At 37.0% G+C, this 16248-nt stretch overlaps 1 protein-coding gene across 1 annotated transcript; it reads left to right on the top strand.

Moving 5' to 3' along the window:
* The first annotated feature begins 216 nt into the window (after positions 1-216).
* LOC100158899 (growth arrest-specific protein 1) lies at positions 217-15476 on the top strand. The gene is made up of 3 exons (XM_001943980.3): positions 217-653; positions 10322-10659; positions 13764-15476. The coding sequence occupies exons 2-3, from the start codon at positions 10342-10344 to the stop codon at positions 14448-14450; spliced, it is 1005 nt and encodes a 334-aa protein (XP_001944015.1). The 5' UTR covers positions 217-653; positions 10322-10341; the 3' UTR covers positions 14451-15476.
* The last annotated feature ends 772 nt before the right edge of the window (positions 15477-16248 follow it).

Here is a 16248-nt window from a genome sequence, read left to right as displayed (position 1 = left end):
CGAGTACAATACGGGAACAGCTTGCGGAGGACGGGGTATGAGAAGGATCGAATGCGCAGGATCTTCGAGGACTACGATAGGACGGTGTAGATCTCGATCGTCGGGGGGAGGAGGGGGAGGAGGAGATACGAACGGGCAGATGTCAGCGGCAGGTACAAGCACACGCACACGCACATAATAATAATAATACGAGAAACTCACGCACGCGCACTCGCACGCACGCACTAGTTCGCCGCGTTTCGGATTTTCGGAGCCAGTCGACAGTCGTCAGCCGTCGACCGTGTGCATACACTGTGCGTATCGCGCTCCGCGTCCACTAGAATACATTTTTCGTGTTTATACAGTTCGAACGATAATATTATTATTTGTGACATTGCGTGAAAAAATCATTTTAAAATCGCACGCCGTTCATAACATTATTAATAATATCATTTCACCGGCCGAATAAAAAAATATATCTAAAATCGCGTCGACGGTATCCGCGTGCCGAGCGAGAATAATTATAAGTATAACAGTATTAGTGCGAGCGTGGAATTAAATATTATATCATCGTTGACTTCTCACCATTTGTCGTTGCCGTTAATGAAAAAGAATCCGTCGGAATGATATCGATATAATGACAGCGCACCATCGTTCAATTTGATAATATTATTGTGAGTACCTATTCAAATCAAATTGATAATTATTTGTTGTTTTTTTTTTCATGTTTCAAGTTTTGAACAAGTATAATCATCTATTATATTATGGTTCAACACTTGATTATATCATAGTACGTAAATTAGTTTTCGTAATAATTGTATTAACAGGAGCACTGTGGCGTGCGCACAAAGTCAGTACCGCGAGTCTCTATATGTAATGTAATAATAATAGGTATACTATCTTTATAACTCTCGGAGTAGGTATATAATATTATAGCTTACTGTAGGTTCATCTTCTCGCCTGCAAAGGTTTTGTCCGTTTTTTGCCACGTACATGGGTCCTTATTTACTACGCAGAGAAACTGAATAATAATATAATAATATAATAATTATTATCAGCTACTCCTGCACAGAGCCGATTGCGCACGACGCGCTCGGGACGTGTTATTTTTAAACGAAATCCTGCAGATGTGAGAATCTCAATGTTTCTGGAGCAATTATGTAGAATATTGTGGCATTTAACGACAGAGCGGCCGTGTCCCAAAAATAAAATGAAAAGAAGAAAAAAAAAACGTTTCCGGTCGGTTGCGGGTTTCTGCGGGTAATTTAACGACTGCAGCGGAGTTTGAAGACTTATTATACGTCTACCCAATTATAATCACCACCAATATTACGATAATATTATTATTGTGTACATATCGTAATAAAATCGTAGTTCCCGCCAAATCACGACTGGTCCACGCGCTGACGGCTCTTTATATTTCCGTCCACGTCCAATATTTAGGTATATACCTAGCTACATAGGATATAGTGTTTCGTGATGTTATCAACCGTAGGTATAGGTACAGGTATAGTGCTTATATTTCAGTAAATATAATATATTTAGGTGCATTATATGAAACAGCGGCGGGTCTGCCGTGAGGTTGACGGTTTTACGATTCTCGGACCGTACCCGTCCCCCGACTATATTATTCCATTATTCAAACGACACTGCGCACACTTCCTTTGAATTCTATACAAAATGCATTCCGTATGTATAGGTAACGGGGGTGAAGCACAGCCGAATGCTGAAAATACTGATTTTAATGACCCCACCTCCATCCACCCGCCAGTTACTGTTACCATTGTGAACACGAAAAATAGATTACGACCGTCATTCGGCGTCGCCGTGGGGACCGCGTATACCGGTGGGGTATAAAATATTAGGTATACATAAGGTACCAACGACGATAGTATATATGTAGTAATAAAAACACCGTTTAATGAACCTATTCGAAAAGTGTATAAAATATTTTTATAGCTCCGCAGAGCTCCTCCTAATTGCATACATTTGTACTTATGTATATAGGATATTATATAGGTACTATATATAGGTATACCAGCCAACAATCGCTCACCGTCGACCAGATAAGTCGATCGGATCACAGTTCACAACCTCCTGACCGTGGTAGATTAGTGTAATCCGATTGGAAATGGTCCGTCAATATTTTATTGCACGTCTTGCGACTTAGCGAGGTATTATTTAATAAAATTGTACGTGTAATGTAAAATAATATCAAAATTATGCTAGACGAAACACCGCGTCTAATTTTTTCAAATACCCAATTAAATCGAAGACGACAAATTCTAATTAGTATTTCGAATTAAACGTCAACAAAAAAAAAAAAAAAATAAAAAACCTCGATTAATTTATTCGGGTTAGAGTTTATCGTGTTTATGTATTATTATTATTGTGTATGTATAGACCATATTATATTACGAAGGTTGGTTTTTTGAAAAATTCTGAAACTTGTTTCTATAGTCTAAACGATTTTTGTCGATATATTATACACAATATATACGTGTTATAACTATATAATAATATGTATATATACTACGACTACAACTGCCTGCCACGGATCTATGATCACTGTAATAATATAATATTATAGAACCTGTTCCGATGTCCGTCTCGAACTGTGTATATAGGCTCGTAGATGTCAAAAGCAAAACGATTCCGCACGTATGCACCAAAAACAAATCTCGGAGCCACTAGCCGGTGCGATGCCGATTATTTCAAATATTTAAATAATATATATTCTCTTTATTATAATGTAGCAGGATTTGAACAGCCGAACTCCACATAATTACGAAAATCTTTTTTTCTCCACTCACGGCGATTTCATTAATCGTATGTTGCCTACCTACATTATACATATTATAGTATATGACTATGACTATATGAGGATCTTAATGTACCTATATGCTTCGCGTTTTCTTCGGAATATTCCTAAACCGCTCCCGTTTACGCTTATACGCAATTACACGCACAAATATATAGTAGGTAATAGGTATACATAATTTAATATGGGACACGCATTGAATATAAGCGAACAACATTAAATCCGTCCGGTGAGGAAATAATTACTGGCCGGTTTCAAACTCGTCTATTCTACTGCACATGTGCGTATTGTACATAATACCTATGATATTTTATTATTATTATTATTATTATTATTATTATTATAAAAGTATACTATGAAGTACTAGCGTAATATATTTAACGACACTTCGTGTGGCGTTCGCACTGCTGCTGCTGCAAAAAGTTAATAGTTATAATTTAAAATTTTACATTCGGAAATTAACCAGTCAGAATGAACCGGCAATAATACCTATGATGCGCGCAAAACGTATAATTTTTTGTTTTAACTAAAACAGCCGCCGCGAGCGACGCGCTTAGATATAGGAAAATAATTCTTCAGTCGTAAACCGGGCCATTTCTTAGAAAATACCTACTAGTAATTTTTTTTTGTAACTTTAAAAACAATTACTCATAATCATAGGGAAATGTAAAATTGGATATCCTTAAACATTAAAAAAAAATTTAAAAAAACTGTATTGGTCAAAATATATATTATTATTATTGTCCAGTTTCACGAAAAGAGAATCGTCCTGTATTTATCAATGTATAGGTTTAAAACATCCGTTGCAGTTCGTCGAACCGAAAAACTACGCGTTTTCGCACTCGCCCGCACGTGAAAACTACATTGCGATCGTGTCCGGTCGAACAGGCACCGGAGTTTGACGTGGGATATCACTTTGGGATTATAACTTAATAAAATAATATTACATGTGTAATACCTGTCGTGTTACCGACAGAGCCCTATCTCTGTGGGTTAGGGCAATAGGTTTTATTATGTTATAGGATAATATATTATAAAAGTTGTACTCACAGTAAAAGCTGAAAAACATCATTTTAGTCGGACTTTTACTATTTATATTAATTAAGTTGTTTATATATATTATAACGTTTTGCAGTACAACGTAGTCACCATAATATTATTATATTATTATATTATTAACATCGTATACATGATTATATTTTAGTAGTAGGTACCTACGCATACAATATGTACGTTAAATCGATCGAAACATAAAACTGCAACCGTCGTCGGCAACGATGCTGGTTTTTTTCGGGACACGGTTTTTTATCCGACGTGATTTTTTCATTCCCCGCTCGTTCTCAAAGGTCCCACCACCCTCGCCGCTCGGTATTGTCCCTCCATGCGGGGTAATCCGAGACGGATTACCACGTACCGTATTATATATGTATGTATACACACACATATTGGTTGGAGCTGCCCGAGGGGTGACAGGTGAAAAGGTCTGACAGGTCTGCACGACCATGGTATATAATATAATATAAGTACACACACATATGGGTACGACGGTTGAATGCGCGCGCCGCAATGTGCCACCTGTGTACGCTGCATGGTCGTTATTTCTTTTCTCTCGGACGTTGGGCGGGCGGTTTTTATATTTTTCGCACACAACCCGCGCTCGCGGCTGCAGAGACGCATTCGTGGGAGAATGGGAGATTATAATACGATATTATATTATAACGACTGTGACGTGACAGCCCCGACCCCTCCTCTAGCTCGCCGCCCTCTTTCTTAGGAGTTTTTTCCTTTCTGTTGTATTGTTTCTCAGCCCGAATACGTCTTTTAGCCCATAATAATTGTATACGCACGTCGTACATATATAGACGACGTGGATCCGTCCGACGAACAATATTGCACTAAAACGATGAGCGTACAATTTTCTGCGATATTATATATGCGGTGAACTATTACACTACTTGCAGTATACTTATCTGAGAGAACGCAGCGGGCAGTGCGAACAATTTCTTCACATCGTTTCTCGGAGATTTAAATGCAGTCATTGTTTGTTATTTACAGTAGGATCCGTAGTGTTTATAATAAAACATAAAAATATTTAATAACAATAAAATTTATAATAATAAAAATAATAATTTTCTATTTAAATGTAGGCACACAGACCGCAGCTCTATAATAAATTGTATTGAATTAATTTGGATTTTGATTTCATAATATACAAATCATTTTTTATTGTGTTTTATTATAGGATTTGTTTAACGCTTAATATCAATAAAAAAATGATTATATTGTGCAATAAAATTCAGTCAAAAAATCGTAAAAAGTTTTTATATACATAGGTACCTAAACAATTTTGACGCCATTGATCCATTGTATGCAAACTAACCCCGTGAGATTTTACTGTGTCCATAATAAAGTACATAGGTACAGCAGACACGATGACATAAATTATGCGGGCTTTGATTTGATTTTGTGAATTTTTAATAGCTAGTTCATAATAATTGGATTCCTTTAGACGCCGCCCGTATCGCATATAATATTTCCACCGGGTGGGTCGGCGGCGCTGTTTCAATATTATAATATTACAAACGAAAAAGACAATAATTAAAGAATTAAACCGTTTCGATTATTTTCGGATCGTAAAAATGCGTTGATAATTTTTTTTCATCATGGATTCTGCGGTAGGTGTACCGTGAATTAATAACAACTTAAATCAAGCACATCGTATAATATATTATTAATATATTAAACGGCCATATATACGCATGTATAGCGGCATAGCCGGTGTATAGTTTTATGTTCATAATTTGTTATATACCCATTGTACACCGTAACAAATATACGAGTGCCTACTGCCTACGTTATTTTATAACTTTTTATGACTATGGAGATTTTGACGAACTTCCGAGTCTTGTACCTGCAGTATAAATGACATAATATATTTTTATACCTATAGCCTAACCCACCTATAAAGTTGTTATTTTGTTTATATTATATTATATTATATAGGTGCCGTGATTATATATTTTTAATTATTCTACATTCCAGTTTCGCCGACCGTTGATAACCGCGGAGAGAAAGCCGCCGTGTAAAATTGGCACTCTAATTGCGATTATAGATAGGTACGTCGTATAATAATTTGTCATCGTTAAAATAGGTGTAGGTCAAATCCGGAATATTTAATTGTTTTTGTTGGAAATGGATCGTCGTATAAAATCTCCTACTTGATTATAGAGAGGAAAGTATTTCGAGAGAAAACAAATAACAGGGGAGATCGGACCCGGTAAACCACCCCTGCAGTCCCCCCCCCCCCGAATTCATGGCTATTAATTTATAGAACGCGTATTGCGTAATCCAGGGAAGACCCCTCACCACCCTACGGGCCGCCAAGCTTCGTTTAATGGACCTCTACAGGTTCAGTCTACTGGTACTCGCGTTTTTAAGCCCGAGAGCAACTCGATCGCAGTTTCTGTTCATATCGGTAAACCTATTATAGGTATTGTATATTATATTATTATTAAGTGCGATTCGACCTCGAATCCCCATTATAATATATCGTACAATAGGGGATTTCCGGTACCCGTCTGCGATGCGTATTTGGGTAGGTTTAATACAATAATATTTGGTAAATACAATACACACGAGTGATATCTATAGAGCACTCCCGGTGCCCTTCTAATATTATATTTATATATTTCATAAGATAAAAACGACGAGTTTGACGACGAGACGACGGGTCGCGTGCGCACTGCTGCAGATATAGGTGCTCGACGGATGAAAAATAATGTGTGTGTATTATACGAAAACAAACATATAATAATAATAATATACGTAGATAGGTCCGCCCCCGCGCTCGACTGCATAATAATATTGTATTGCCCGTCGCGGCGGCGTGGCGGGCGTGATGTTGTGTATTCGATTTCACCGCTCGTGTAGTGTTTGCTCAGTAGTTGTACACTATATACATATATGCACATCATAACGCGCCCGGTAGTGCCCCTGCATGTCTATGTGTATACACACTACTGTCCTACGTGTGTGCACAAGTCAAACAAATTAAACGGATATAATATAAAACGCACACACGCGTGTATAACATAATATATATATATATGTATTAATATAATAATAACGTCATGATTTGGAGAGATAAATCCTCGTCCTCTATATTATATAGGTACTCGTCCGATCGCTCCCCGTTTATTTCGGCCCTCGTTCTGCTGCCGATGCCCGTATATAATAATATTATAATATAATATAATAATATGAGCTGATATTGTATAAATAATAAATATGTACGCACACGACTCACGACAATAATAATAATAACAATAATTCAGGTAGCTGCTGCAGTCGACGAGAAACGAGATGCGCGACACGCACTGCACAATGGCGTCGGACAGACAATACGTGAATAATATAATAAAACTCGCGCGCGTCCATTTCGCACGTATTCCTCGCTGTATGCGAATGCGTATTATAGTACCCATTCGAACGCGCTCGCTGGTCGGCATGCACGAAAATTAAAAGAATTGTCATCAATATTTGTCGAAAAAGACAAAATTACATTTACACGCAGTTTTTCCGACGGATGTGCGTGAGGCTGTGCCGTTTCCGAGAATGTTAAATAACTAAATCGCCGGTGAGGGAGTGACACTCACTGAATTAAAGGATCTTATAAAGCGCTCAACCCCCCCCCCCCCCCCTCCTAGAAAATGTCTGTTTATTTAGAAACATATTATATAATATACTTATTATTATATTACTGGTATATACTTTAAAACCAAATTTGGTTCTACCCCATCTATAAAATACTCTACCTATACACAATTTGTTTGGTCTCTGGTATTTAAATAATTACAATTTCAATTGCAGCCGAGTTGGGTTTGTTTTAGTGCTATACATATTATATACCAGATAACTATAATATGCCTATAAATTATAATATATGCGCATTGGTATTTAGTGAGAGTAGTGAGACCGTTTTCGATATTTCCGGAGAGATTGGAGTAGCGCGATTTTCGTTGCGGATAACACAGCTGTTAAGACTCTTAAAATCACACGTCAAAAAATAATCCTGCAAAAGTCAACAAAATAACATAGTTTCGGAGGGGTGGACATGTATAGATATCAGTCACACTCGTACGAATTCGTTTAAAAATCGAGAAAACAATTTCTAATCGTATATTATACGTAACGATGTCTTATATATTGGAGTGCGCCAGCTTCAGATTTATGTCCGTGGAAAAATGCGCCTTGCAGGTCTATCGCATTCATAACATTATTGTATTTACGATCGTATAATATATTATATTCTTTATAATATGTTGTTATGCGGACTACTCACGGATTCAATATAATATTATACCTGTAGTATAGTCGATGTTTTGTAATTAATGCACGCGAGTTTCGATTTACGATCGAATTGACATTGATTGTCGTCGTGCGCAGCGTCGATGAGAGCGCGGTTGGCATTTTTATCGGTTTCGTGAATTTTTTCTTTCGTTTTCGACGACGAATCCGATTTCGGACCGTTTTTTTTTTCTCCTGTGTGACGAGACCGGACTACTATAACGAACCACCTAATAAGACCGTAGGTACGCATATACGGGTCTGTATAATAAAATAATATCGTTTTCGTGACTTACGTGCGCGCCTCGGCCGTGCGGTAGGTAAACTCATGAACGAACCATGTTCCGAAGTCGTTTGGTTTCTATTATTTTCCGCGTATGCAATGAAAAATGTTTACATTCGGTATAGGCATATCGCTTCATATATACTGCAGTTTTGTACACGAGAAATTTGCGAAATTAGACGACGGTTCAGTGATCCCGTTTTTAAAACTTAAAATATTATTATTCCGCATTCGGCGAATAGTGTACCTACATATTATTATTATAATATAGTATTCTATACATTAGTCATTACTGAATTACTCACATATTATTATAGGAGATACTGGATTTATTAATAAAAAAGCAGTCTGTTTTTGTACATAAGTCGGCTAAATCCTATATAATCCTACTAATCCTATACACTGCCCGAGTGCGCATTCACTTGATGTTTATGACTTTTAACATGCAGCTGGTTAAATTGGTTATATTTAGGTACGTATCAAGTAGCTATTATTATAGGTATCTGCCACATATAGGTCGTCGCTATTCGTCTCAAATTCTCAAATTCGCCATCTGCACCGAACGATCATTTTAACTACAACAATAACAATAATAACAATATTTATTTGACACCAAATTAAATTTTAGTTACACATATAGGATACAAGAAGATACATTTCTCCCTACGTATATGGATTTAACTATATAAGTGCCTAATATGGCATCCGTGACATATTATCTCCGCAGAGAGATATTATGTATATTTTCATCGAAATTTAGGGTTTGATACAATCTTCAATGGCCGCTTCATACAATAACCAATCGAGTATCTTAGTACCTATATATATATAATAATATATACATCTACAGATGAACAGTAAAATAACAACAATTTCTTGAATATTTAAATTTTTTGTGATTACATTTTGTCCGCTCTCGAAGTACAGTTATCATTATTATAAATTTGAAATTGAGCATAAACAGAGGTGTTAAAAATATAGTATAATATTATGTAAAATATTATTTTCACATCAATTCGTTTGCCGTACCCTCGTAATATCCATTTTACACAATATTTGTTCACTACCATATTATAAATTGTTGTAACCATTTCGATACGATGTATAACTTCACTTGAACTGCAACGGTTACGGCGGGATATTTATCAATAATGTAAAAGTGTATACCTAAAAGTTAATATACGTTTATAATATTAATAAAATGACGGTGTGAAAACGATTTTATGTCTACAGATAATTGTATTTTACTGGTAAATAAAATAACTCAAACCATGAAGCGATTGTCCGTGGATTTCAATCCGTTTTCACCCCATCATATAAACCATGACAAAGTAGATGGGTATCTATAGATGGGTTTTTTGATACGCATCCACTGCGGTCTTTACTTTACCAGGTTCTCCACTTCTTATTGGTTGTCGACCATATATGCATATACAAATTATTTATCATATAGAATATAAAAACCAACCTACCAGAAGTGGAGGACTACGACATATGCGCCGGAGGTGAAGGAGATACAGAAAAAAACTATTACAACGCTGCAGTGGTCTCTACGGACGATACCTTATACCTACTTTGTCATGTTATAAACGGTAGGTAGGTACTCAATAAGAGGTTCGTTTCGCGCTGAATTGATTCGGTCTTATTGAGCACTCTTGAACGCGTTATTTAATACCCGTTTCGCAGATGTATAAAATATACAAATTAATAATTATATATTTTAATCGTAGCTGGTATAGATAATATACATATTTACTCGGCGAATTATAAAATTTTAATTAGTTACTCACTACAATAGGATAACCCCCGCGAAAAAGTGTAATTTTACAACCACAATTTTACGCAACCTGCAAATATAATATTATACTGATCGTTTACCATTCGTTTTGCAGTAACAGTACTGCGGGTGAAGATGTCCGCCATCTACGTCACTGTCACCATGTCGATGACAATCGCTCTGCTGATGTCGGGCATGCTGGCATCATGCGGCGCTGAAGAACTGGTGGATCTGGTGGACGCCGGCACCAATGCCGTGGTCGACCACAGCCAGGTGATGTGCGAGGACGTGCGATTGAAGTGCGCGTTCGGCCCAGGCTGTTCGATGGCGCTGCACAACTACTTCGCCAAGTGCGACAGGATGCTCCAGGCGGACGCGACCACGTGCCCCGAATCGTGTCTGTACGCGCTGGTCGCGCTCATATCCACTGAGGACGGCAAACGAATGTTGGACGTGAGTACCTATTTACATCTATATACATGTTAATATTTCTGATGTTTTCGTATGGAAATTTAAATTACGTTATATTGTTATGAACAACGTGGTGACCAAATGATTAATATTATTGTTCATGTTATAAATAATAATGATAAAAAAATACAATTATTTTTATCGGCAAATATAACAATACTTTTTTTCCGGTATAGCTATATAATATTATAAGAATTATGCAAAATATAAATATGTATAATTTAAAATAACACATTTTGGTGGTACTTAAGAGAACGCTATACACCCGCATGCTGTAATGAAGAGGAGAACATTTTACTGTGCGATGAATAATGATAACTTTTTACCAGTGTTGGGAAAGTTCCTTTTAAAAAGTAACTCGTTACCGTTCCTCGTTCCTGTTGTAAAAAAAGAACTAGTTCCCATTCCTCGTTCCTGTCGGCTGTCGCGAAAAAGAACGCGTTCCCGTTCCTTTACACATTTTTTACGTCGGCAATGGTGTCTTCTTGCGAACAATTTTTAAGTCAGAAATTATCGGTTAACTAACTCCTTCCTAAGGAGCATCGATTTGAACAAAAATGATTTGTTTTATACTCTGTCCCACGAGAGAACAATCAGTCCGCCGACCGATTCTCGTCAGGGCCACGCATTCGATATCGTTTAAATTAAAACGACTCATATCAAGACGATAGTCGATAAAACGTATGATATCAGATATAAGAAGAGAGAAAGTTCAATATCTACGAGAGAGATAGACTATAAGAGTGCTTTTTGAGGTTAGGTTACTAATCTTTGGCGCTCTTATAACCTCAAAAATTGTATACCTTTATTCTCAGTTGATGAGCTCGATGACCTATCCATTCTTATAATATCTATGATTATACCTTGTATGCTAACCTCGAACTAAATTAAAATATACCAACGATACCTAGGTTGTTCGTTTTACTATTTACTAATGATTGATGAAGTAATACCAAAAAACCAACACTAAATATATTCTAGAAAATATTATTATTAAAAACAACTTTCATTTTTTTTTTTTTTTCATTATTTGAGGAACGGAAATTTTCGTTCAAGTTCCTTAAAAATAGGAACTCTTTCCCGTTCCTCGTTCCTATATTTTAAATAGAACGCGTTCCGAGCCTCGCTCCTTCCCAACACTGCTTTTTACGTATTTGTGATATCGAAAAATTAAAAACAACCTTCCACAGTTAATGTTATCCTTTTTCTATAAGGTGAAAATTTGGTCGCTTAACTCGGACTACAGCTTGAGTGGTTCAAAACCGAGCAAAACAGTTTCTGCTATGTTGTATACATTTGTAAGACGGAGACAACACGTACGAGTAATGCGATTGTAACGTCCTCTTAATTCTTTCTACAAAGTAGCAAAAAAAAAAAACGTTGCAAATCCATTAATTCACAGTACCGATATACGATTTATACTGTTGCGCTTGCGAATGAACAACATCTTGAATATAACATAGAATCGATTATTTTCGTGTATTTCCGCCGAAATCAATGTACCTATAATCCATGTATGGTATTATAATAATAATAACGTGTCCTCGTTCAGGCCAGGGAATCGGTCTCGTGTCCGACGCAAAGATAATATTATTATTATACTTTTGAGCGAACAGAGCGTGTGGGTAGATTTGATATTTTATGCGCAATGTCGTCGCGGGAACGACGCTAAAATACGATATCGGATTTGTTTATACACCATAATGTGTATATATACAATATAATATACATGCGAAACAACGCGATGTGTTCGTTAAAGTCACCGGTGAAGTCTTATTTATTTTAAAGCCGTATTGGTATATTATAATATATTAGGTATATATAGTCGTTTGTTCGTGCTGTACCTGCAGCCAGCAATATATAATATACGACTGTACGTGTTTGCGTTCCGGCCGCGGCGTTCGCATCGCGATAAAAAAAAAAACACGCGAATAATTTAACGTCAACCGGGATTCAGATGTTTTCGAAACAGAAATTTTAATTGGGCGAGAGGAAAAAAATGTAGTTCAATGAAATTGTATCGTCGAATTCGTAATTGAGGGGTACGAAACCCGTCGCCGCGATTCTCGTGAAATATGTTTGAAAACTCAATTAAAAAAAAAAAATAAGTAAGCACGCACCGTCACATTACAGTATGCGCTTTTAGCCTCTAGGGTCGATTATCTTTGAGAGGGGGTTTTGATTTATGGCGATTAACACACTCGTCCTATATATATATAAATTATTGTGTATATATTGTACCTATGTATATAATAAATATTGCAGTGGTATGTATCGACTATAAAATAGGACTGTAAAGATTCTACTGAAAAATTATATCCATAATACACATTCTATTATATTGTAAAAAATCGACAATTTTTCTAAAACGGCGTGTTATATATTATAATAAATAGCTTTGTCGACACAATACAAAAAGTTAAGCGTGATAAATTATTACTCTCTATATTAGGTATTAAGTACAATTTTAGTATACGCTTACAAAACTGTGAAAAAAATGTGACCTCGTTATAATTCAAAACGTTTATAATGCATATTATTACAAACAGAATAATGCATATGGGGAGTAAATGACTATATTATATTATAAACAAGCTGTTATATAATGGTGTAAAAAAAAATAAACGGTATAAACTATAAAGTAATAAAGATTGAAAAGCCAGTTCTGACCTATAATACTGCAATACACCTAACCTGTATAATATACCCAATACTTATATATATATATATATATATCCTAACAGTGGCGCCTTAAATATTTTTTTCCTCGACTCTCATATTTTAATATTTTTACACCGCCCACCCTAAACATTTGTTCATTGCTCATCAAATATAGTGAATTCGTATATAGGTTGTTATGGTGGTTAAATAACCTTTGAAAATTGTTCAAACTACCTTTTCGTTTCATAGCTACCTACACCTATATAGGACACCCACCCATTAATATTTTTGTGAACCACGTGATTCAAATATACCTCCACTGAGCGCCTCCGTCAATACCATAACCTAGCCATATCGAATTAATATAATATATACGAGCATATATGGTTAGTCGGTAATAATAATTAATTTACGGATTTTTACAGTGCACGTGCCGGGACCGCTATTGCGAGGAGATGAAGGCCCGCGTGGAGGTGTGTCGGCCGTTTGTGATCGAGGCGTCCAAGAACGAGACGGTGGTGCCATGCGAGCTGGCCAATTGGGTGTGCACGGTGGACCCGGTGTGCTCGGCGGCACTAGGCTACTATCAAACGTATTGCAGACGGATGCTGATCGGCGTGGCGTGCACGGAGCGGTGCCTTAACTCGGTGGAGATACTCCAGCGTCAGGAGAAGGCGTCCAAGCTGAACCGGTGCAGGTGCACCGGAAAGTCGGCTGTTGACTGTCTGCGCCAGAAGGAGCGCATGGTCAGGCTGTGCTACGGTGGCGAGGCAGATCCGCGTCTCCAACAGCAACAGCAGCAGGGGGGCACTAGTGGCGGCGGCGGCGGCGGAGGAGGCAACAAGTCCGGCGGCCGGAAGAACCGTAAAAAGCACCGTCCCAAGATGTTCGACATGGACCCGGACCGGGCCGAAGTGGAAATGATGATGGCTAACGCGGACTACCAGCCGGACGTCCGGAACAGGTACAACGCGACGGACGGCGTCAGTTGCGACGAAGACGAATTCGACGACGAGGACGAGGACAACGAAGGGTCATCGGGGGCAACGGCGGCTTTACTTCCGGTAACGCTGCTGGTGGTGGCTGCGTCCGCTTACCTAGTCTCGCGATGATGACCGCGGCCACTATATTCCGCGGCGCCATGGATCAAGGCGCGCGCCGGTACGTGCAACTTTTATTATTGTGGCCGTCCGGAACGCATTTTTTTCCGTTTTTGTTATATATACCTAAATTTCTCATTATTTTTCGTGTTTTTTTTTCTATCATTATTATTTATTCGTAGATCGGATCGACTGAAGCGTAGGGATAAGCATAGTATATTATACAGTTCACGGGCGAGCTCTTTTATATAATATAATCGGGCACTCGGGGTTCAATATTTTGCGGGGGCTTGTTTTCTAGGGATTTAAAAAAAAAATTGGGGGGTTCTTGTTGGGTAGAAATTTAATAATACGGCACCAGAACGGCGCTTGTTAACTGATATATCAGACTGAAATCAAATCGTTTAAATCGAATAAGCTCACGTTGAGAATGATCCCCAGCCTACGATACAATACACATCATACATGATATGTGTTGTGCTGTCGATTTGCATGTTTCCTTTTTCGAGAATATCGCATCATCGTCAGTTCGCATCTCTTATGTATATCTAAAGATTTTTTTTTGTTTCCGACCACGCGTTCATCAAAATCTATAAAAGGATTGTGATTTTAAGACTTTTAGGTACATATATTACATATAATTCTAGGAGATTATATTGCGTGTATAATATTATGTTAATATTATAATCGCGTTACATTCAGCTGCGTATAGTATACAGTCATGCAGTGTTTGTATAATATTATTGTAATTTGTATATACCTATAGTATCTAATATATAATAATAATATAATATGTTAAAAAATATATTTTTAAATCTGTGTGTGTGTGTATAATTTATATTATTATCGATCGATCACTATTTGGTACAAAGTCGTTTTATGTATAGTTTAATTGCCATATATTATGTTTTATGTGTATTGTTTTTTTTTTTTTTTTACTTTACGCTCCATCGTCTGTTATTATTTTATATGTAATTTGACATTGTGAAAAAAAAATACATTTTTATTTAGTCGAAGAAAAAAATGTTTACCAACAAACGGCGTTTTTTAACGATTTTTATTTTATGCTTTTCCTCAACCGATCTTGATCCGACAATTCTTCTCTGCCGGGTGTCTGCTACAGCTGCGAGTGAAATATAATATTTTTATAATAATAGGATGACGTTGTGTAATATAGTTTTAGTTAAGAAAACGGACGAGGGAAGGTGGTGAAAACTAGCAGTTAAGCCGCCACTCCGTCGCCGTGTTACAACTTACAATATTAAGCTATTTCGTTATACATTGTATGATAGCAAGTATTCAATTAGCACGTGAAATAAACGACAAGGCAGGCTCCTGTTTTTATTTACAACGCGTAGTATATAATAAGTTTCCCCATTTTCGGCCATGAGCCGGTCGTAAAGACTGTGAAGACGCTGAGACAACGGTAATATAATAATAATGTATAATTGGAAACGGCGATAATATTATTATGTCCTATGCCCGATAACCGCCTGCACTACCCCGCGGGTCTATTTTCGTATATTATTGATCTCTGGTGGTCCAAAGGATTAAAGGATTATTATACGACACCAACGTCCGGAGAAGACAAGAAACGGCGTCCGACTAAATCGTAAATTATTTACCGAATGGCCCACTGCTGCAGCAGATGCACACGACGCGTATAATACATTGTTATTATACTGCAGCTGCTGCAGCAGTGCACCTTCGTAAGATTCATCGTCACACAAATTAAATCGAAGGTAGTATTATCATATTGTACAACAATAATATAACAGCTTGATAATATAAAATAACGAATCGATTTAGA

Source organism: Acyrthosiphon pisum, chromosome A1, assembly GCF_005508785.2.
Source record: "Acyrthosiphon pisum isolate AL4f chromosome A1, pea_aphid_22Mar2018_4r6ur, whole genome shotgun sequence".
Lineage (NCBI taxonomy): Eukaryota > Metazoa > Arthropoda > Insecta > Hemiptera > Aphididae > Acyrthosiphon > Acyrthosiphon pisum.
This window is presented reverse-complemented; position numbering and strand designations above follow the sequence as displayed.